We start from the raw sequence: 24,949 nt of genomic DNA on the forward strand, positions 1-24,949 counted from the left end.
CAAAATTTTAAATCCTTTTGTAAATGCTCAAATTGTAAAATGACGTATGTATAACATTTGTATTAGAAATTATTTATATTTTAATATTCCTACCAGAAATTACCTTAAATTCTGGGGGTCCTATTAAGGTGATATTTTGATAGGTTTCTGATCTGTGACTTACTCCAATCTGTGACTGATTCTAATCCATAAGCGCTGGTGTAATTTGGCTTTTATTAACCTATAATTGCTTTTCTTGACGAGTACCTCTGGTTTAGGTCATGGTTTAACCAAAAGTATGTTTTGTAAACTCCTTGGGCTCCCTCTCCCTTTTTTTCTGCCCAAGCTTATTATTTTTAAGGCATAAAGCTGTAGATGTATAAGACATTCATGTCTTACTCCTACTCATAGTTATAAATTGTTAAGTTCATATGTACATTAACATAGCAAATATTCCAAATTTTGTAGAATCATCCCAAGATAAAATGAATCCTGAATTGGAAAAACAGATTTCTCATGAAGTTGGTGAAAAAATGGAAATGTCTTCTAAAGTGATATATATTTATGATGAAGATCAAAATGAAAACCAAATGGAAGTGACCGAAAATGTTGAAGTCCCTGCACACCAAAAGGTTGTGCAGTGGGAGATGCCACAATCGGTCCAGGAGCCTGATGTTCTGGGGTCCACAGAAGAATCAAGGCTTCCAAAGTTAACCACTGACTCTGCCACCGTTCCACCAGAAACCTCAGTGTCCCCCTGTGGGGAAAGTACTTCTGTATTTTCTAAGGAACAGTTGACTCTAGAAAGGGTACAAGAAGAGAAGGAACAGAAAGAAAATCCTGAATCTTTCACTGCATGTATGGACTTTGAAATTCAGACTCCCGCAGTTGAGAGTTGTGATAAAGATGGTTTATGCCAATTACCACCTGAGACAGAGTCGTCGCTTTTGCTAGCAGCAGGCATGAGCGAGGCCAGGGTGCCTTCCTCCCCACCGCCCTCTGCAGATGTGCCTCCCCATGGCGTGCTGCGGGGTTGCCCTGCAACACTCGGTGCTTCTGTTGGGAACATGCCCACAACTCACATCTCAGTCACTCCAAAAATTGGCATGGGTAAACCAGCTATTACCAAAAGGAAATTTTCTCCTGGTAGACCTCGGTCCAAACAGGTAGGGTGATTTTACTGTTGACAGAAAAGATGTTGGAGCAGTCATATAAAATAAAGGGGTATGTGGAGCTTTGGTTTGAGGGCAGTTTTTTCTATCTTCAGGTAGAACTTAAGTGTAATGTTGATTTTGTGTTTTGGCCGTTAAAAAAACTGTTTAGACTAATTAAACTTGAAGTGATCTTGTTTGGAATTTCAGGTTTGTTGGATCATACAAATGAAACCAATTTGATTCTAGTTTCTGATAGTGTGTTTAAAAAAATTTCAGTTCTGTGCCACAGGAACAACAGAGCCTTAAAAAAAAAACCAGTAAAGTTCTTAAGGGGGTACGTTCAGCTCTTCTTAAGTGGGGCTTAAGTGAAACTACAAGGCAAAGTGAAGACACTGTAGCTGAGATTTTTTCTACAAAATCCCTGGTTTCTGAAGTTTTTATGAAATGGCAAGATGCCAAACAGTGCAGAAGTTAGTCGCTATAGTAATTTGGAGTCAAGTGTCATGATTTATGTGCTTTCAGTGATTACAGTGTGACTTTTTATAGGATGAATAGTATCTTGATCTTGTTCACTTTATTTTGGAATCATAAGATCAGTAGAAAAATAAAATCAAATTTGTGGGAATTGGTCTTTTCTGAATAAAATGCAGATATATTCTCAAAAAAGAACAAGTTACACAGTGGCAAAGTCATTCCGCCTAGGACTTTGCTGTCTCTCAGTGGCAGAGGCGTGCAGTGAGCGGAAACAGTATATACCCTTCTCTAAGTATTTTCCTGGGAATTTGTTTCCTGTTCTACCAAGAGGGGGTTTTCTTCTCAAACCAATTCTTCTCCTCCTCAGTCTTGTCTTTTATTTTTTTTCCGTTTTGAGTAGTTACATAATTATGTAGTTTTGGCCCTGAAAAGACTTTTAACAGTGGAAATTTGAATCTCAGATTTAATTTTCGTTCAGATATTTATTTTCTTTTAGGATATTGCATCATAAATATTCTGTGAAGTTTTACCATATTTCTCCTTTAGAGGCTTCTGTTCCAACTGAGAAGCCATTAGGATTATTCTCCTGTTGTGTTCCAAAATTGTGTGTGTGTGTGTTTCTTCCAACTTTATCCCGTTTTATATGAGCCATGTCCTGATATTTGCTATATAGCTTCTGCTGTGTTCTCTTTCAATGCACAATTCTGGCAGTATTCTACTTTCTTTTTAACTGCCATTTTCTCTTTACTACCTCAGAATTTGCTGTTAATCTCATAAACAGTGTGTAGGCTATGATTTGCCTCCCGTTTACCTTGGTTTTAGTTGTGTAGTAAACAACCTTCACTTGGTGATTCATAGCTTAATAATATACTGCCATTTTATGGAGAGTATGAATTGGATAAAACAAGGTAGCTCTTTTCATTTTTTATTATTACTGAGGTACTGATTTTATAACTTCCAGGAAATATCCTACACATAAACCAGAGTATGTATATCCTTATGTTGGAAATCCTGAAGTCTATTATTCTGTTACATGAGTTTCTTTGATACCAGGCATTCCTCTGTTATATTTTTTGGTTTTATTTAGTGTTCATTGTGCACAATCTTGACAGTGGGGGCTGGCTATAAAATGAAATGGATTTGTCTGACAGTGACTGTGATAGAAGCAAGAGTCTTCGGTTTCTGTCTGTCTTTTGATTATTAACATTACTGTTGTTTCCATATTTTTTAAATGTTACCAATTCTGTGGTCTTTACCAGTAGAGTGAGTATCTTTCTAACCAAGGAAGTACATTTCACAAGTTAAATTCTCAAGAGTGGTCAAATCTTATATTTATTTTAACCATTGGTAATATGGCATGAGCTTTTCTAAGAATTCACTTAGAAACTAAATGAATACTTTAATTAGAAACAAAATTTGAAAGCTTTGAAGTTTGATGTGGTAACTAGTGATTGTATTATCAAGTGTTTTCTGCAGATGAGTTAGCTAGCAGTGGGGTAAGCCAGGTGGTCCCATCCAATAGAAATAGAATGTGAGCCTCCTGTACCCAATTTAAAATTTTCCAGTACTGCCACTTGAAAAATAAAAAGAAGCAGGGAAAGTAAATTTTAGTATGTTTTATTTAACCCAGTATACTAAAGATATCTTAGCATTCAATCCATATAAAATTTTCTATGAGATATTTTACATTCACTTTTCATGCTAAGTGTTTGAGATTTGATTTCAGACTACGAACTCAGAAGTAGCCTCATTTGATGAGTGGCTACCTTACAGTGCAAGGCAAAACATTTTTAAAAACTTCAGTTCCAGAATTATTGATGAAATTAAAAGAAATACGCAAAGGAATTGAAGATTGGTGAACTAAGTGTTGCTCTGCTTTCACTATTTTTAAGGACTGAAGTAGAAATATTCTCCACCAGTTGGTTCATAGGACATATTCTAGAACATGATAGCGAAACTATTGGCTGTAGCAACAAATTGTGTATTTTGAGTGTATATTAGATCGTCAGTATACAATCCATATATACACATGTAGTCACATACACACATGAGTATACATGGTATGTGTGTGTATGTATGTACACACACATGCACTTATATAACACATCCATATATGTATTTGTATGATGTTGGGTGTAAGGATGGAAATATATATGATCTCTGAATCAGGTGTCAGAACACAGGAAGTGGAATCTGTGTCTCCGGTATTGGAAATCCATTATCAAATGACAAATCATACAGGATTATCTTCCCTTTAGAAGAGCTTAGTAATTTGAGGGTTTTATAGTGTCTTCTGTGTGGAAGATTTGAGGTGTTAAGTGAGAATAAGTATGCTATTTTCTTCATGAGATGTTTCATCTCTAAGGTATGCATCAGAACCTTACTTCAGGAGTAGTAACATCAATTTTTCTGATGGTTGTGGATAGAAAAATGTTATTTTTCTTTAGTGTTTCTGTCCTTGTTTCAGACACAGGATTTCACAATGGAGGAAAAATTTACACATGATAGCTAGTTGAAGAAAATTGGTGGGAGTGATGACAGGCAACGAAATGGGCGTGGTTTCATAGAAATTGTCCCAGGGAACCAGTTGGTCTTTTCTCTCATCCTTTATTGAAGTCACACACTTGCATATGTATTTTTTAATATTTCATTTTTCAGTATTTTTATACATATATCCACATTGGACCTTGGGTTTAGAAAAGTGGCTGTTGATCCTACACATACTATAATCGTCTGGAAATCTTTGAAGCACATCAGCGTGGTGACCCCGCCCGCACAATCAAAACACACCCCCTGGCCGTCTTCTTTTCACCTTGACCCTGGGAGAAAGTCTTGATTTAGAGAATGTGTTACTCATTGTTTTATTATTTTTATTCATTAAACATACTGTTAGAAATGGCCTTAAAAAACAGTGGATAATAGGATGGAAAATTTATTTCATCATATCAAAATGTTTTCCAGTTTCTATTCATTTCTCAACACAGTTATAGTTACCATTCTAATTCGGAATTCTGAGGTAATAGTAATTTTAGCTCATCCTCTTTTATTTACCCTGTTTATATCTTATGGGAAGATGTTTAATGTAATCACACGACTGTGATCTATTTTAGACACTTAAACTGATTGCTTTCATGATAATATTGTTTTTATTGTCTCTGAAATGTTTTCTTCAAATATTTTAAATATTTATTAATATTCTTAAGTCAGTTTCATAATTTATCCCTGTGAGAGAAAAGTGCGGTAAACTGTAGAACATTGTAGTTTTGTTAACAAAGTAAGGGGTTCTTTTTTTTCTTAAATATTTCAAGAAAATATCATAATAGCAAGCGTATTCAACTATATTTTGATAACTTTGAAATTCTAAGAATTTTTTCTTTATTTTTGATTTTACCTTTTCACCATTTTTTTGTTGCTAACATCCTGTATATGGAAAGTAGGATTTCTGTAAGTTCTAAAACTGATACTGAGAGGTTCTTACTGAGAAGTTGAAATTTCTTAGATTAAAATGTCATTAAATCATAACCACTTTCCTATTACATTGTGATCTGAATTTATTTTTCATTAGTTTAATTTTGTTATGAACCATAGAATTTTATAACATTCTTGCATATTGCAGTAGCATTTTAAATGAAGTGCTTCAAATTAACAAATCAGTTTCATAATCTATTCCTGTGAGAAAAGCCTCCAGAGCGACCAGCTATTGAGGATTGTAGTTTTGTTAAGAATTACAAAAGTAGGCAGTTTCTTTCTTTTTAATTTTTTAAATTATTTTTTATTTTGGTATCATTAATCTACAATTACATGAGCAACATTATGTGGTTTCTTTTTTTAAAAAAATAATCGATAACCATTTCTGGTTTATAAATACAAATCCTTTTAGAATGAAGGACTGTTGACATTTTTTCATTTTTGTTTTCAAGATTTAAAAAAAGGCAGATCTGTAAACCATATTGTCCAAATAAGGAGAGGTTCAGTTTTTATTAAATTATTTCATTAAAAATAGTTTGCATTCTGAAATGTTGCTTTATATAATGTATACACAGTGATACTCATTAAAGGAAAGGAAATCACCATGGATTGTTCTAATTGTCCATTCTTGGATGCCTAGAAGGTAAAACCTACATTCTGGAAGTTTGTCTTAGAATCTGTTAAAGAAGGTTTCATCAGTAAATAGATATATATATTGTCTATTCTTTATGGGGAATAAAAGATACAGTGTAAATGCCAAGAGTGATTTTCCATATACATTCTTATCTAAATACTATGCTGGGTCTTAAAAAAAAGTGACTTTTAAGAAGTATTGTTTACACCTATTATTACTGTAATTAATTGATACTGGGAATGATGGATTAATATGAAATTCAGTGTGATCATTTCTATAGAGCGAAATGTTTGGATTCAAGCCCTTATTCTGTGTCACACTAAGCAAGTTACCTTGTGAACTGTGTTTCTTCATCTTTAGAACTACATCATACGGTGGTCGTTAGAATTCAACAGCAACACATAGAAAGCACCTGACACGCAGCAAATGGTGGTGCTGCCCTGCTTGCTTTCTGCTGTGCAGGAGTCCACAGGGTCCTGTAGGGGAGCAGAGGCAGGAGGGGAAGAGCTCGCTCAGGCTTGCGGGCTGAGGCCTGTTTTCCAGGAGAAATGAAGACTAAACTCTTGCTACTCAAAGAGTTTTCCTGCAGACCAGGAATTTCAGTACTACCTGGGAGTTGGCCAGACAGACTCTCAGCCCCCCTTACCTTGAGTGAAAATATGTATTTTAGGGTGATCCCTGTGCAGGCTGACATCCAAGAAGCACTGCTCTACACCCTTGAGAAAGTAGCTTTAAGCCTAAAAGATACCTAGCCCTTTGGGGTGTCAAGCTACAAACAAACAGATTAATTAGGAGCATCAGACTTTCCTCTTAGTTTCCTTGTACGTGTTGGGATATTTCTGAAGCCATTTTCAAAACCATTGTGAGCACCAAACACCAAATTTGCATTCATAATTATTGAAGCTGGTAATGGCTAATTTCTATGCTATTATAGGATCTTACCAAATAACTCTCAGGACTGAACTTCTTGTTCTATTTTATATTAAACTAGTTTTGTGTATGAGACTTACATGAAAAGAATTCTGTAAGTCATACAGATGAGTTGTTCGCTGCTGTAGCCAAACTGCGAGTGAGTGAATGGACATTCTGAGAAGACAAATAACCTTGGGTTTGCGTCGTAGTTTGGGAAGGGTGGACCTGAGGTTGATTTAGGACAGTAGTGTGCGGGAGAGACCACACCTTCTCTGGCCACTCTTAAAACTGATTCAGTAGATTAGGATATTTCTAGTCTCTTAATGTGGTATTGGTCATATTTAATAGCCAGCAACAGGATTAGGCCTATAATAGGAAGTTGCCCTAACAGCCTACCTGCCATTTCCTTATCCTTCAGTCCTTGTGAGAGCAGAATAATTTAATAGGTTGATAAATTTACCTGAGAAATTGTCCTCAAAGTAGAAGGGAGGTTAATACCAATTTAAACAGGTTTGGGGTTCAATATAATAATGTGAAAATCTAATTTAGTCTTGGCCAAGTAGTATTTTTTAAAAGTTTCTGTAGGAGTTGATAGCAAGTTTCTTCTGTTTAGTGCTCTTTTCAGTTTAACATCTCCTGATGGCTACATTTTGAACCCTTTTGCTTTTAATTCAGTTGTAAATAGTTTAAGAGTAGCAATGTGTTAGATAGATTGGTGATTTGTTTTTGTCAGTGAGGAAGTCCAAGATGCTAGGCTATAGCTGGTGGGGGAATTAGAATGTTTCGTACATATATCTCAATATGGTGTTTATTGATGCATGTATGTGTACATGCATGCAAAAAAGATAATGCTTGGTAGAAAAAGTTGTTCAAAAAGTGCTGGGCCTAGCAGTGAATACAAGGAGTTGACTTGCCAAGCTCATTGTCCAATGGCAGCAAATAAATTAAGTGTAGTAAGTGTAAATTCAAGTGTGACAGTGGTCAAACCATGTTGCAGTTGACGGGGAACTAACCTCTTCTCAATGATCTGTCTAAGTTCTTTTTGATTAAGGCTTATATCTGAAGGGTGATTTATAACTAAAGTAGATAATTACAGCTGTATTTTAGTTTTAAGGTCTAATGGATATATTAGGTAATTTCTTCTCTGTCAAAATATCTAGGTATAATCGTAATTTTTCAGTTCCTATAAAATTGCATACAATCTATCTTCCAGTGTCTTAATGATAATACTGTTACTAAAATTCATAATGTAATTTTCCCAACCTTTTATTATATAAGTTCTTCACAGCAGATGAATGGTTTTCTAATTATCCCTGAAATGGCATCCAAATATTCTTTCTATAGAGTCCTTCACTTGGTTCATTTGTGTCATACAACGTGTGAATGCTTCTTAAAATGAGATATAATTTTGGCATTGAAGCTACTTATAAATTATGAAAAACATAACATTACCTTGAGTATGATTTTTTGTGGTGTGTTTTAAGAACTGTCTCGGACATAACGTTAAACTATCTGCCAAAGGGAATTCAAGATGTACACGAGCCAGTATCCTCAGAAAAACCAGTGGAAGTAGAGAAAACTAAATTTAGATATCTCTTGCTCCCTGTCTCTACCACTAAATAATTATAAACAATAAAACATAGGGCCCCCAAATTGTGATCAGTAAGATGTCAAGGGAGTGGTCAGGGCATGGCGGTTTACAGGGGGTGCCGACGGAGGGCCTCTCCAGTGAGGAAATAGCGCAGCATCCCGCAGAACTGGAAGAAGCTGTTGGAAAGTTGGGCTTTTTCTGAGTCAGTAGGGCCCCAACTGGCGAAGAGCTTGGCGTGGTGGAAGGGTGGGCAGCAAGGAAGCCAGGGAAGGGTGGGCATGCAGGCAGCGAGAGCGGCAGCTCGAGGGGGCTGCGTTTTAAGTTGACTGAGGAGCTGTCGGAGGGTTCAACCAGGGCAGTGACTCGGTCAGGTTTACAGCTCTGAAAGGTCCCTCTGGCTGCATGTGGAGAAAGCTTCGGAGGTGCGGGCGGGAGAGCAGCGCCGAAGGGCAGACTGGTGCGGCAGCAGGTGGCAGGTAGTGGCGGCAGCCAGGCCTCGGTGCTGGCGGTAGGACTGCCAGGAAGAGGGGGTCAGAGACAGAACTTGAGGACGGTGTCCTGAGTCACGTGGTTTGGATCGACGGGGGGGGATGGAAGAGGCAGAGAAGAGTGGTGAGGGGAAAGAGGAGAGCAGATGGCTGGCTCCTAGTTTTCTGACCCAAGAACTGAGTCCATTTCTAACGATGGGGAAGATGATGACGTGGCATGGTAAACTGGGGAGGTTTTGTGTGGCAAATGGAAATGCTAAGAAGGGAGTTGAAAATCGTAGTAATTTGGAGCTGTCAGAGCATGTTATCACTGGAAACGTGAGTTTGGGAGGCATTGTTCAGGACAGTGTCTCCAGCCCTCAGTGTGGGTCGTACCATTTAGGATGAGCCTCTGCCAAGAGGACTGTTGTCCAGGCTGCAGCCTTGCCAGGTCAGGTGGAGGAAGAACTTGCACGGGAGGCTGAGGGGTCTGCACAGGGCGGCAGACAGACGTCCTCCGAGCCAGCAGTCCTATGTAGGTGTTGAGAGTTGGAGTAAAATGAGAATAGACACAGCAGAGAGGCTGCCAAAGGCCCTGGACGCAGTAGAAAAGAAGACAGAGGTGTACAAGCAAGTCGATCCGATAGTGGGGAACAGAGGTGATTCACTCCTCAGGGAAATCAGCATAGCCGCCAGCTCAGCATGAGGGCAGGCTAAGTAAAAGTGAAACCAGTCTCTCTTGGGTGGTTTTTCTTATTAATTATTGTTATTAATATTCCATTAATTATCTGCTCCCCAAAGACCAGTCAAGTTTTTTTTTTCTTTTGGTTGATGATTTAAATTCCTGGTGGCATATTTATGTGATTAATAGATTTCTAGTTTAATGATATTCTAGAAACCTGGTAAGTACTGTTAAGAGTTTTGGCCATTTGGTGAAGTACATAGCATGCATTGTTGGTAATTCAAAGTAGTTTCTTAATGGCTTGATATTTTCTTTAAAATGTTACCTTTGTGGAGTAAACTTTTCTTTTTGCTGTTAAGCATCTTCGTTGGATTAGTTCAGGTTATTGCTGAATGCAGTTATTTGGAAGTAAAATATCTTAGTTTTATTTTAACTATTTTAATAAGATACTATTTCTTGTATAAATAAGCAAGTACTTTAGGCATTTTAATTTGCAAATTTAGGACAATTTGCTTTAACATTTTTCACCTTTCAAATTAGTCCCTTGGATGTAATCTAAGTATAATGTCCCCTAAATAAAAATAAAACCAAAACCCACAACTAAATGGTCAGTGAAGGAAGAGTAATTCAATGCTAGGGTTATTATAATGGTTTTTGCATCTTAAGGTTACAGACTAATTTTCCATAATTCAAATGAATGTATCTGTCGGTTGTTCCTGTTTCTGAATGCATTTTTTGGCCTACTAGTTTGGTTTTTTTATAGCAATAAGTAATACATAACATTCTTAAAGATCATCATTTTTCCTTTCCAGTAGAGTGATAGTTGTTAGATGAAAATCCCCAAATAGTTTCTTACAGTGTTAATTCTTGAAGAGTTCAATTGACTTTTACTTATGTTTTGGTTCTGTAATTGCAGTTTATGAGCCAATGTTGATGTCATATAAACCTTAATTTTTAATATGTGTCAATGTTCTAATGTTTTAACCAGGATAAAGTATTTAATGTAAATTGTATCTGCAAACATTCAAGTGTAAAGTCACTGTAAGTGATAAGCTTTATTTTCCCTACCTTGAAGCAATTTGTCCTAAATTTCCATACGTCTGCATTTGTTTTTTGCTGTTCTGAAATTCCTTAGTTGCTGGCTTTGACCTTTTCCGTTGCTGAGTTTTATACATCTATTTTCTCACCTGCCATATCCTAGGGGGCTTGGAGTACCCATAATACAGTGAGCCCACCTTCCTGGTCCCCAGACATTTCAGAAGGTCGGGAAATTTTTAAACCCAGGCAACTTCCTGGCAGTGCCATTTGGAGCATCAAAGTGGTAAATAAAATTGCATTTACATTCATATATCATTTCTTTCTGATTGATTTTCTCCAAGTAAAAGTTAAGAATTAAATCTTTGTTTCCTAGATAAATAGTTCAGCTTCCAAAGCCACCTTTTCGATCTAGAGATATTAATATGAAGAAGCAACATGCTTGCACTTACGAATATGGATCAGGAGGAAATTAAATTGCGATTTTATATGACTTGATTTTAAGTGTAAATTTTTAATACATTTTTTTATGGTTGCTTTCTTCTTTGTTGTAATTACCAGTATTTTTATGGGGAGAAATCCTTGTCACATCGGCTGTAAAGTAATTAAGGACTTGCTAATTCATGATAAAAATTTTGTTGCTTAGGAAGAATAATCCATTATGTGCTAATGGAGCAGAAATACCATATTTGCTGGAGTTTACATTGTCTTTGTTAATAACCTTAAAATTATAGGGCCTCTTTTCCATGCACTGGTAGATGAATTCTAGTCCTTTAAGTAAGTTAAGTTGTCTGATGCATTTTGAAGGGTAAACAATTAAGTTGGAAAATTGTTAATCATTTGAAAGTTAAAAATATTTTACTGACTAGAGATGATGATTGTTCTTCATCTTCTATATTTAATGTAATTCTGGAATAAGGCTGTTTAATTTAGATTAATCACAGCTTCAAAGGAGTTCTAGATCCCACTTATTTTCTGTCACTATTGGAAGAACTGCTTTTCAACTGTTGATATCATACAGAGTGTTCAAAGAATAAATGTTTTAAGAGCATAGAGGATAACTTGTTTGACAGTATTGAAGGAGATACTATTGATTTTCACTTATCTGTGTTACTGGATGTTGGGGAAAAATGAGAGATTCCTAGATAGTCTTCATTTGATCATTGACTTAAAAAAATATTTTATATCTGTTAACAAAACAACCACAAACTGTGCAGTTCAGCACTACCCTATCTCTTGCTCAAAGAAGCTCACGAGATCTAAAGGAGAGCAACTTAGGAGGACAAGGAGAGGCAATTTGAAAGCTAGAAGTTGGCTGTATTTATTAAAACTGAAGGGAAAAAAATTTTCCCTTTCCTTTTTTTTTCATGTGTTATCAGCATAAATTTTTGACTTGAAAATCGTTGTGCTGAACAGGTGGTGAGTTCAGCATTTCAGACTACAGTTAATGACATCAGTTGAAGATGTGACATTTTTTAACTTGCTAGGAAGAAATATCAAAAGATTTTCCTGAGTATTTTAAGAATTTTAAATATATATAGCATAGTATGTGTAGATGTCAGATAGTAATACATAAGCCTGAGTATAAATAAACAAGAAATCCTAGTATCTACTTGTTAAAATATCAGGGGATTTAACGTGTTTTCCTATAGAATTTTTCTTCCTTTGGGTAGAAATTAAGATAAATTTACTTCCATTTCTAGTAATTATCATATAGCTGATTTAAAGCAAGCCTTTTATCCTCTCATCAGCTTTTCTAAATCTTTAAATAAATAGTCCTGTAAGTACTATGGTAGAATTGAAGTGCACACAGTCAGTTCATGCATGAAGAGTAAAGTCATGAAGAGTAAAGGAAATTGACAATTTTAATGACAGGAAAAGTACCACTGTACAGTAGCAAAAAGTAACTTTGATGTAGTGTACCAGTCTAGAGAGGTGGCTAAGAGCATGGGTGCTGGAGCCAGATTTGCTAGCTCTATAACTTTGAACAAATTATTGAAACTTTTTATCCCTCGGTCCCTCGGTGCACTTATCTTTAAAATGGGGATAACAAAATAGTGCTGACCTTACGAGATTGTTGAGAGTAAAAAGTGCTTAGAGTGGTACATAGAAATACTCAGTACCTGTGAGCTGTCAGTGTCCTTACTGAGACACCAGTGAGCAAGAGTGTCCTTCCTTTTACTTGCTGTTCATTGCATACCACTCGTTGCACATGGATGGGGGGCGGCTCTTCTAGCTCCCTAGAATGTAGGGTCAAGAAATGGGAAAACAGGGCCGACGTTTGCTTGTGCAGGGCATTCACAGTGACCGACCCAAAGTTTGATTCTCAGGTTATAGACATTTTATGGTTTATATTTTTAAGTTGGCAGAACATATTCTGAAAGATACAATAATAAGCCTGGGCTTTTAATATGTATCATCTGTTTATGTAATAGTTGATATGTTTTATCTCATGCTTGGATTTCAGGATTCTTTTGGGCTTTTCCAGAATGCTGACTTGCTTTATCTGTCATGTAGGGCCGTGGATCAGGATTTCCTGGAAAGCGAAGACCTCGTGGTGCAGGACTGTCAGGACGAGGCGGCAGAGGCAGGTCCAAATTGAAAAGTGGAGCCGGAGCAGTCGTGCCGCCTGGGGTAGGGGTCTTCTCCTCCCACTTGCTGCCATCCTCTCTGTGTCCGCTTAAGGGATGATCTCGTTTGTAGCACATGGTAGATCCTAGGGTCACATACATAGGCCGAAATTACTTAGTTTTACTCTGCTTTGCATTTTTGTGACCTCTGGACAGATGCTATTGTTTTTAACTTTTCTCATCCTTTTTTCTCTTTTCTTAACCTTTCGCTTTGACTCTGGTCTTTCTATGCCAACCCTGCCCAAAAATCCAGTGTATATTTTATTTGCTCTTTTATTTAAAAAACAAAAACAAATCTCCTGTTCTATTCTTGAGTTTATTTGAAAAAACCTAATTATGTTATGTTTTAAGTTTTTTGCAGTTGCTCTCAGTGCTGTAATAAGGCTTTTAGAAGAAACTAAAATGTTGCAGATTAGTGTGGACTCTTAAAATGTTGACAGTTTTATGACTGTCTTTGACATAATTTAAGATTGATAAATACTTGCTCACTGGCACATTATGAGACTTGATTTTTAAATGTGAATTGAAAAAAAATGTATTTGTCAAATAATGGCAGGTATTTGTGCAGTAGCTTTACTATTTTACCAAAATGCTGTTTCTGAAATTCTAATTGTCATTTTAAGTTCAGGAGACAGGTGGAATTGTTCAGTTTTACTACTAAAAGAGTAAGGAAACTTGGATTTTGGTCCTTTTTTAAAAACAAATCCCCTTTCAAAATTAGCAGGCTTATTGGGGTATAACTCATGTAAGAGAAGGTATAAATATTTGAAGGGTACAGTTTTGACATATGTATGACATATGAGCTTTGACACTCTTGAGAACTATACCACAATCAAGATAGTGGACATACCCACCCCTCAGAGTTTTTTGTGCCCCTCTGAAGCTCCTCCGCATTCCTCCCTGCCACCAGTCCTCTCCCAGCACCGGCTCATCTGATTTCCACAGCTGTTGACAGTTTGCATTTTCAGGGTCGATGTGAGTGGAGCTATACAGAGCATACTCTTTTTGGTCTGACTTCATGCAGCATTATTATTTTGAGATCAATCTATGCTTTTGCATATGTTAATAGTTCATTCCTTTTTGCTGCTGAAGAGTATTCCATATTGTGGGTGTGCCACAGTTTGTATATATATTTACCTACTGAAGGACATTATGGGTGCTTCCATTTTTTTGGCTATTAAAAAGCTGGACTTTTGTATGTTCAATCTACATATAGACATAGGCTCTCTGAATAAATATTGGGGTGGAATGACTGAGTATATGGTAGGTGTATGCTTAAGTTTTTAAGAAAAGGCTGTTTTCTAAGTTGGGTGTAACATTTATTTTCACAAAAGTTTATGAGATTCCTATTTCCTCCACATACGCACCTGTACTTGTATGGGCGTTTGTAATTTCAGCCATTGTAACTAGTATGTTAATAACATTCATTTGCATTCTCTAATTACTAATAATGTTGATTAATTTTTTTAGGTGCTTATTTGCTCTCTATATTTTTAGATAAAGTTATTCTTCAAATTTTTAGTGTATTTTTTTAATTGAGTTTGGTGTTTTACTTGATTTTGAGATTTCTTTATGTATTTGGGACACAAGTTCTTTATCATATACATAATTGCAAATATTTTCTTGTATTATTTTGGTTTGTTTTTTCATTTTCTTAACTGTCTTTTGAAGAGCATATGTTTTGATTTTGATGAAGTCTGTTTTATTAATTTTTTTCTTCTATGGATTGTGCTTTTGGTATCTGAGAAATATTTGTGTAACCCAAGGTCTCAAACATATTCTGTGTCTTATAGATGTTTTATGACTTCACGTTTTGCATTTAGAGCTATGATCCAGTTTGAGTGGAGCTAATTTTCATGTATAGTATGAGTATGGACTGAAGTTCATTTTTTTTGCATACTGCATATCCAGTTGTTTTAGCACCATTTCTCTGAATTGCCTTTGCATCATTCTTGAAAATCAGTTATCTGTATATTTGTGAATCTAATTTTGGGATTTATGCTATACCAGTGATCCATGTCTCTCTCTCTAGGCCGATAACACACTTTCTTGATTACTTCTGCTTTATAACTACTCTTGAAATCAGACACTGTCAGTCTTTTAATTTCTACTTTTTCAGAGTTTTGCCTATTCTAAATTCTCTGCATCTTAGAGTTAGCTTGTCAATTTCTGCAAGTAAGAAGCCTGTTAGATAGAATCTTCTTTGAATTTGCATTCAAACTATAGATCAATCACTCTGGGGCAATTGACATTTAACCATATTAAGTTCTTTCAACCTGTGTACATTGCATATCTCTCCATTTATTTAGATCATCTTTAATTTCTCTCAGTGATGTTCTTTAGTTTTCAACATATAGGTGTTTTACACTGTTTTGTGGATTTATCTCTTGTCTTCCATGTTTTTTGTTACAGTAAGTTGTACTTGTCTTAATTTCAAATTGTGACTGTCAGTTGCCAGTATCTAAAAATAATACTCATTTTTTGTATTGATTTTGTATCCTATGACTTCAAACTACTTTGTTAATTGTTGCTTAGAGACTCCATTGGGTTTTCTACATATATGGTCATGATATCTGCAAATAAAGGTTTGCATCTTTCTTTTCAATCTCCAGGCCTTTCATTTCTATTGTCGCATTTGTTAAAACCTTCATGACAGTGTTGGATAGAAATGATGAGGGTCAGGTAGCCTTGTTTAGTTTTTGATGTGGGGAGAAAGCATTTTCTTTTTGGTCATTAAGCATGGTGTTTGCTCTAGTTTGTTTTTGTTTTTAATAAGCATCCTAAGTCAGTTTGAGAAGGCTCCTTTCTATTCATAATTTGCTAAGATTTTTTTCTTTTTATCGGGAGTAGATACTGGATTTTGTCAAATGCTATTTTTGCATTTAAAGAAATGATCTTATAGCTTGTTTGTTGGTATGGTGAATTACACCGATCGGCTCCGTTGTATGCTAAAGCAGTCTTGCATTCCTGGGATAAACTCCACATGGCCATGATGGTTTATCTTTTTTTATATATTATTGGATTAAATTTGTGAAAATCTTTGGACATTTTATGGCTGTGTTCATGAGGGCTGGCAGGGTCTCTCGTCTTATTTCTTTATGTCTTTGGTTTTGGTTGCAGCTTAGTGCTGGTTTCATAGAATGAATCGGGAAATATACCGTCTTCAATTTAAGTTGTGTAGTATTGGAAATATTTCTTCCTTATATCATTTACAGAAGCATTAGTGAAGCCATTTTGGCCTAGAGTATCCTTCATGGGAAGATTTTTTTTTTTTCATGGGAAGATTTTTAACTACAAATAAAATTTCTTCTGTAGATTTAGGGTTATTTGTTTCTTGCATAAATTTGTCTTTCAAGGAATTTGTCTGTTTCATGTAAGATGACAAATCTTTTGGCCTAAGTTTGACCATAACATTCCTTTATTACCCTTTCAGTATGTGTGGAATCTGTAGTGATGTCATCTCCTCATTCCTGATACTGGTGATCGTGTGTGTCTTTTCTCTTTCCCCGGAGTGGTCTCACACTTGAGGTTTATCGATTTTATTGATCTTCTTGTTATAGCCTTTGCTTTCATTAATTTTTCTATATTTTTTCTATTTTCTTTTTTATTGATTTCTACTTGGATCTTTTATTATTTCCTTTACTCTTGCTTTGATTTTAATTTTTTCTCTTTTCCTCTCTCTCTCTCTCTCTTTTTTTTTTTTTTTTTTTTTTTGCTGATGTTTACCTTTTTATGTCTCTGGAAATTTCCAGCTTTTGAGGTTTAGGTTAGAGCTTTCTCTTCTTTCAGGTTTATATCTGTGGTACAGGAAATAATTCTGTGTCACCTTAGGACAAATCACACTAATGTCTGTGGAGGTAACAGTAGCACATGCTTTCTCAAAGATTGCCTTTTTTACCCTGGAGGTAGGTTTTATTTTTCTAACAGTTTAAATATCTTGAAATAAAGTACAAAATGTAAACAATGGGTTGTTAAGCTAGGTGATAATTGTTTTCATTCTATATGTATAATTGTTATTTTAAAAAAGTTTTCAGTACTAATATTTTCAGTATGATTCCTACTCCCCCATTTGAATCTGGGGATACTGCAGCTTCCTCTACGGACTGTTTCTGGTTTATACTGGGAATACTGAATTGCATCCTTGTTTTTTATTTTGAACGAAAGCTTTCCTTGGTTAAATTTTCCTAAGAATAGTCTTACCATTTCCTTGATGCATTCAATGTGTATTATCCAGTATAAGACCTGTTTTGTTTAATGGGTTCAGGGTGGGGAGGTAGAAGTGGATACTTTGTATTTCAGAATATTTTTGTTGATCTATATTTTAGCCATTGCCGCAGTTACATACATTAATAACATGTTTCTCAGTGTACTATTAGTCCTGTGGTTGTATTGGTTACTTCACTCTTAGTAGGCACTTGATTATTACTCATAGAATGACTACTTTTATGAATGATTTCGCTTGGGTTACTAAATCTTAAAAAGCTTAATTTTGAGATACACATGTAATATGAATACATTTCCTGTATTAAAAATATTAAAACGTAGAAAGATCAGTTTACCACTTGATATATCTCCTCAGTCTTTATACTCTTCCTTTTACCAGTTTGATGTATTTACGTTAAAAGGTTGACACATACGAAAAAAAAAATTATTCTTCCCTTGTGACCTGCAAAAACAAAAACCCTGCGAATTTCTTGGGGCCCCATCTGTTGTGTGGGCCAGTAGACTGTGTGTGTGATCACCTTGCATGTTTTTGTACCATAGTGCCATACCTCACATATCACTCTGCAGCTTATTTTTCCACCTAAGAGTATAGCTTGGTGATTTTTTTCATAGAAATATGCACAATTTTCTACCTGTCTGGCTTTTAAATACCGCGTGATTTTCCACAGTTGGGATTTGCGCAGTTTTAGCTGTTCCCTGGTGAGGACTGCTTAGGTTGTTAGTTTTGCTGTGCAGTCTTTAGACTTCAGACTTTGTGACCGCAGACTGCCCTTGCCCACTCTATCCTGAAACAGGAGTACTGTCCACTGAAACTGTGTTTAGACTGATTCGTATGGAAACATATTATATATTCCTTCTATTTAGTTACTCTTCTTTCAGTCATTCCTAAAAAATAATAATACTCTTTTACTCTTTTTTTTTTTTTTTTTAACCTTAACTTGTTGTGTTTCAGCTCTGTCCTTCCAGGCTAGAGTGTAAGCTCTTTAAGGGAGGGGGATCGTATTTTATCATTTTGGCATTGGCCTTCCTGTTCTCTTTTTCAGCATCTAATTTGGAGCTTTCTTTCACGATAAGCACTCTGGAAATAATTATTAAGAAGCCAGTGGATACTTTGTTGACTTGGTCAAGTTTAGCTAAGTCCAAAAATGAATGTCTATGGTTGATAGTCCTCTGGGTAATATGGGAATTTTTGACATTATTGAAAATAATAACATTCCAAAGCATTGCTGTCCAAAAGAAATATTATATGAACCATTTATGCCATTTAAAACTTCTTAGCACTTACAATAAAAAAGAGGAACAAGTGAAATTTAATTTTAGTGTCTATCTTTTGACCCAATATATCCAAAATACTGCCATTTCAATATTTGATACACAAAATAGAATACAAAATTATTGATGCACTATATTTATATTCTTTTTTGCTTGTCAAAGTCTTTGAAATCTGGTGGATGTTTTATACTTAAAGCATTTCTCAATTTGGACTAGCCAAATTGGAGGTTTTAAGAGTAACTAAAATAGAGTGGCACATGCATAGGTAGGTATATACGCGTGTGTGTACAGGCACACACAACATTTTTTTTGTTTCCTGATTAGAATGCCTGGGTGATCAAGTCTTACTAAAGACAGGCTTTTATTTTCTCATTATTTCCCCATCTGTGGAACTTACAACTCTAAAGAGACAATTAGGTGATGACTCATACTTTGATGGTGGTATTTTGGCAATAATAATCTAATTTGAATTGTTAGTCTAGACCTTGACAAAAATTAGTATTTTAAATATGAATCTTCTCAAGCTTTCCAGTTAAGCATAATACCAGTGAAAGAATAGAACTTAACATTTTGTGTATTTTGCTTTCTATAGGTGTCTGCTGCAGATATTTCATCAAATAAGGATGAAGAAGAAAACTCTATGCACAATACAGTTGTGTTGTTTTCTAGCAGTGACAAGTTCACTTTGCATCAGGTTTGAACTAAATTATTGTTGTCCACTTTTGAATTCCACCTTGTCTATTTCTTCTTTATCCATTATGCACTGAAGTTATGTAATACCTCGTTCTAGAGCTACATTAGCTAAGAAGGTATTTTTAAAAAATTATAAAATCAGTGTATTCTTACCTTGGTCTCCAGTTTAAAATATGTTCATGTGTTCTTACTTTCAGGATATGTGTGTCGTCTGTGGCAGTTTTGGCCAAGGAGCAGAGGGACAGTTACTGGCCTGTTCTCAGTGTGGTCAGTGTTACCATCCATACTGTGTCAGTATTAAGGTAAATATACTTGAGTAAATGAGTATCAAAAATGTACCGAGATTTGATTTGAATAGTGTGCTGCTTCCTGTTCTTAGAGAATCAATCAGATATTGTTTGTTAGGGTTATTGTACATAGGGGGCTGTATTTAAGTACTTTAAATATTGCCTTTAAAGTGTTACCTGAAAAAATTAATTCCTCTGTAAATCTATGGTCTTAAATTGTTGTCCTGAAAAAGTAAAACATAAAGATGCCTGCATTTAATTTAAAAGATACTTGATACAACCACTTGCTAAGGCACAGGTTGAGTTAGTTCATTCTGTCTACTGATTATAAAAGTGGAGAATAACTAGACTACTTAGTAAAATACTCATTAGTCTACCCTGTTCTCTTCCCACATTCATTCTTAGCTCTTGCCGTATATAAAAGGGCATTTTCTGTTAGGCTTCTTGATTGTGGGTTGATGTTTTTAATCAGTTTTGGAGCAACTTTGACCATTCTTTCTTCAAGTTTTTTTCTGTTCCCCATATACTTCCCACCTCCCTTTCTGGAATCTCAGTTGTGTGTGTACAAAATTGCACAATACTATCCCTGGATCACTGATACTTTATTGATATTTCTCCAGTGTTTTTTTCTTCCCGTGCTTTGGTTTGTTCTGTTTCTGTTACATCCACTAAGCCCACTGTTACTATGCAGCACATAATCTAGTTTTAAGTCCACCAGTGGATTTTTTATTATATACATATGTATTATTTAAATCTGTTTGATTTTATAGTTTGTTTTCTTGTAATATTTGATTTTTTTCTTTCAAGCCTTTGTATATTTATAATTGTTCACTAATTCTATCATCTCTGACATTTCTTATTGTATTAACTAATCTCATTAGAATATGTTTTCCTGACTTTTTTGTTTTTGGGGTTTTTTTTGAACATCCAACAATTCCTGATTGAATGTGGACATTACATTGTTACAGGATACTGTTGGGGGTCTGGACTTTCGTTCTTTAAAAAATACTGAGTTATTGTTGTGGCAGTTACTTGTGGATAAGTTTGAACCTTCTGAGGCTTCTTTTTAAACTTCCTGAGATACGTGTAGAGTTCCTTCACTCCAAACTTTTGGTCTTAGAAACATTAACAGTCTTAAAAATTATTGAGGATCCCCATAGAGTTTTTGTTTATGAGCATAATAATTACTGAATGTTTTAGAAAATAACTGGGAATATTTTAAAGCACAAAAATAAACAGCTTGTACAATGTCAGTGTAATGATTTTTATACATCACGTAGCCTCTGTAAAATACATCACTGTGAGTGGACTAAGGTGAAAAAGACGGTAGTAGTAGTATGAGAATAGTTTTGACCTTACGGATGCACTGGGGTTCCCCAGACCACGCTTCTGTAACTGCTCGTGTAGCGCTGGTTTAACACCTTACACTTTCGGCGTGGCCTTTCTGAGGTCTCTGCTGAATTCTCCCCATTCTTCTCTCCTCCCAGCCTCCCATTTACCAGTGTCTTTTCACTCTAGTTGAGATTCAAATGTGTGGAGTGAGCTTTGTTCAGCTTATAAGTTCCCAGTAGCTGTTCTCTGCCCTGGTGTGGGTCCTTGTTTGGCCTCTTAGTTGCACAGCTTGGTTGGTGTTCAGCCAAAGACTTCAGGGAAATCTGCAGATTTCTAGAGCTCTCACTCTTTATTGCTCCTTCCTTTTTGCTCCGTCCTACAAATTCCAGTGGCTTCAGCTCCCCCTGAACTCCATCCTGTGCCCTAAGCTCAGTGAGACCATTGCACTCTGCTGGGGCTCTGCTCCATGGGCAGCCTTGAGAAAAATCTCTACGGGCAGAGTACCGTAGTACTCACTCCCTTGTTTCCCTCTCCTTGGAGACCTATCTTATACTGATGTTTGTCCAATATCTGAAAATTAAGTGTTTTCATACATTTTGCCCAGTTTTTTACTCGTTTATGATGGGAGAAAGGTCTCATCCCAGTTATCCCATCGTAGTTGAAGGAGGTACTCATAGACTATAAAAGACGTATGTCTCAACTTTAGACATGGTACTGTACGTGGAACTCTGGATAGTAACTTCCTTGAAAGAGCTCGTAAAGACCACGTCAGTTTAATAAGAGAAAAAAGAATTAATGGGAGAGCCATGAAATTTGTACAGAGGGAATTTCAAATGGGGAGAAATTGTTCAATGTTGAAGTCCTGCAGACAGGTCAGGCAGCACAAACACTAACATGTCAACTAGGTTTGGGAGTGAGGAGGCCTTGACCGATGTGAGTAGTTTCAGTGGTGGTGGGCATCACGCCTGGATTGTAGTGTGTTGAATAAAAATCAACTGAGTTAATTTGAGAGCTGGGTTGTAAAGGACCACAGGGTGGATATCTGTGAAGTAGGAGATCTTAGTAGGAATGAAGATATATTATTTAAAAATTTTACCACTCAGTGTCTTGGGTCTGCTCTATCTTCTTGCCTATCTTCTCAGCCAGGGACTGGGGGGCTGTGGCCCGCTGCCTGTTCTGTAAGTGAAGCTTTATTGAAACACAGCTGTGCTGCTCTTTTGTTCACATATGTCTGTGGAGACTTCAAACTACAGTGGGACAGCTGTGCGCCTAACAGGCCATATGCCCACAAAGTGCGGAGTGTTGACTGTCTGGCCCTTTACAGCACAGTCTGTTGGCTGCGGCGTGAGCCGGCCTGATCTTCCGGCCCAGGCTCTTCCCTCCACTTGGGAAATAATATAACTTGATAATCTAAGACTAATTTAAAAGAATAGGCTAATCAAAGTGATAAATATACATGCTTAAAAATCAAATGGCTTTAAAAGCCTTACATAGCTGACTGTTCCTGTCTTATTTTACCTCCGCATCTGAATCCTGTTCCCCCAAGCAATCGCTTTTGACTCTTTCAGGTCCTTCTTCTTGTAGTTAACTCTACAGTTCTAAGTAACGCGCTGGTGCTGCTACTTTATCTATGTTAGATTTTGTTGACTTTCTGCTGTGAGTAAATAAATGCTGATTTAGCTCTTAGAATATACCCCCTGCCTTCTCCCACCATCCTCCCAGTGCAGTTGTTCTACTACATTGAGTTAATAAACAGTATTGGTTATGACTCAGTAAATGTTCACTGGAGATCGAAATCACGAACTGTGACTTTGTTTTGGTTTTTTTTCATGGAATTTTTAATAGCACGGAGAAAATAATGATTTACAAATGTCCATTAGTTTTGTTGTTTGAAACTACCGTAGAAGCATGGTCATACCAGTTAGTTGGCAGGTACCTCTTTTTCTGAGAAGAATCCTGCCTACGTCCTGTGCCCTCCTTTGCCCTGTTCTCTTCTGTGCTAGTAGCTGCTCTTGTTGCTCAGCTGTCATCCTTAAGCTTCTCTGGGCTGATAGCTTTTGATGGGCTTGTTGCATTTTGGTTCCCACATCAGTATACACCCTCATTTTGTTCCTAATGTCTCCAACTTCTAGAAGGGGTATTTAGGAACTGGATTTTGAGTCCTTGTAGGTCTAAAATGTATTCTACTTTCACGCTTGATTGCTTGTTTACATGGTTAAGAATTGTACCCTGAAAAGTATTTTCTTGTTGAATGGGAAATTGTTAGTCTACTTTGTTATCCAGAGTTGGAAAGTTTGATGCCATTTTGGTGGTTGTTCCTTTATTTAACTCTTTATTTTCCTTTTAGGTGGCTTTTAGATGTTCTTATTCCCCCATGATCTGAATTTTTTTTCTGTACCTTTATGGCCTGCTATTTGATTATAACACAGGCATTTGTAGTCTTTTTCCATCGGTAGACTATAATCTTTTTAGACCTCTAAGCTGTTCCAAATTCTTAATACTACACAGCGTGGCTGCTTTGAGGGATTTAACAGATGTGTAAAGATTCTCAAACCTTTTCTGCCAACTACTAGACCCTTGTGGCAGAGGAAAATAAACAGGAGTGAATGTGTGTAATTTTAGCTTCAGAGCCTAAAATCCTGCAAGACCATGTAAAATGCCCTTGAGGACTCATGTTTTACTCTAAAATTTTTTGCAGTTTTTATATTGATTTTAATATGTAAGTCCCTGTGGAGTGTATACAAGTTTCAGAAGCATGAAATCATGAAATGTCGTAGGTGGAAACTATGTCAGTACATTTTCTAATTCTATATTAACAATAATGCGGCAGTTTGCTTAGTTTCTTTAAAATCCAGTCAACACATCTATAAAGTAGACATAAAATGTACAACATAAGGTAGTTATTTGGACTTTGAAAAGGCTTTAAAACATGTACTACTTTCTATTATTCTGCCAAATAGGTGAACTCCTGAAAGTATGGAATGTTCTCACCCAGTATTGGGCCACTGTTGGGACTCAGTAAATGTTAGTAGCTTGTATTTTTTCTGCTTCTAGGTACATAAGCATCGTGTTCATTTTTATGGTATATTTGGTCATACAAGATGAGGTATAAGTTACTATGTAAATCACATGGATTGGTTGTTTCTTTTACAGATCACAAAAGTGGTTCTTAGCAAAGGTTGGAGGTGTCTTGAGTGCACTGTGTGTGAGGCCTGTGGGAAGGCGACTGACCCAGGAAGACTCCTGCTGTGTGATGATTGTGACATAAGTTATCACACCTACTGCCTAGACCCTCCATTGCAGACAGTTCCCAAAGGAGGCTGGAAGTGCAAATGGTACTCTAGGATTTACGTTTCCCTTGTTAGTTTTTTAAGTTTGGAACTTTCCCACATAACTTTAGTTTTTTTAAATTGGCCACATCTGCTTAATTGCATAATACATGTTTATTATGATAGATATCACTAATCAGAAAAATTTCCAAGTATGCATTAAATAATTTTCCCCTATTCTGTTCATGTGTATAGACTCTTGCATTACAGAAACGAAATAACTAAGTAAATAAAATTGAGACTTGGGGGGGGTATTGGATTTCAGGTGTGTTTGGTGCAGACACTGTGGAGCAACATCTGCAGGTCTAAGATGTGAATGGCAAAACAATTACACACAGTGTGCTCCCTGTGCAAGCTTATCTTCCTGCCCGGTCTGCTATCGAAACTATAGAGAAGAAGATCTTATTCTGCAATGTAGACAATGTGATAGGTATTGTGCTGTTTTTTTCATCTTTTGCAAGCTTTCCTCTCTTAAATGTAGCAAAAGGAAATTGGAAAATAACTTCATCATCTTAAATTTAAGAAACAAGACTTTTTGCTTTCCAGATTTTCTGTCAGCTAGAAACTCACAGAAGTTTCCTGTTTTGTATTCTCAATTCCAGACTAAGGATTTTAAACTTAGATCTTTTTGAGAGTTTATGAATTCTTGAAATTAGATGCAGAATTGCTGCCTGCATATATGCAGTTTCTCTGGAGGGTTTTTGAATCTTTTATTAGATTCTGTAAAGAATCTCAACACATTCTTTTTTCTTTAGCCACTTTTTCTTAAAGCTCTAGATCTAAATT

The 24,949-nt window shown here is 36.1% G+C and overlaps 1 protein-coding gene across 25 annotated transcripts in view; it reads left to right on the top strand.

The window, feature by feature from the left end:
- The window catches only part of KMT2C (lysine methyltransferase 2C), a 277,314-nt gene that overhangs the window by 175,370 nt on the left and 76,995 nt on the right, over positions 1 to 24,949 (top strand). For all 25 annotated transcript variants that reach the window (XM_036999224.2, XM_036999223.2, XM_036999222.2 and 22 more), the window contains 7 exons: positions 448 to 1,145; positions 10,563 to 10,682; positions 12,914 to 13,030; positions 19,115 to 19,216; positions 19,413 to 19,517; positions 23,988 to 24,169; positions 24,429 to 24,593. In XM_036999224.2, the coding sequence (XP_036855119.2) occupies positions 448 to 1,145; positions 10,563 to 10,682; positions 12,914 to 13,030; positions 19,115 to 19,216; positions 19,413 to 19,517; positions 23,988 to 24,169; positions 24,429 to 24,593 (1,489 nt within the window). The remainder of the gene's footprint in view (positions 1 to 447; positions 1,146 to 10,562; positions 10,683 to 12,913; positions 13,031 to 19,114; positions 19,217 to 19,412; positions 19,518 to 23,987; positions 24,170 to 24,428; positions 24,594 to 24,949) is intronic.

This window comes from Manis javanica, chromosome 6 (assembly GCF_040802235.1).
Source record: "Manis javanica isolate MJ-LG chromosome 6, MJ_LKY, whole genome shotgun sequence".
Classification (NCBI taxonomy): Eukaryota; Metazoa; Chordata; class Mammalia; order Pholidota; family Manidae; genus Manis; species Manis javanica.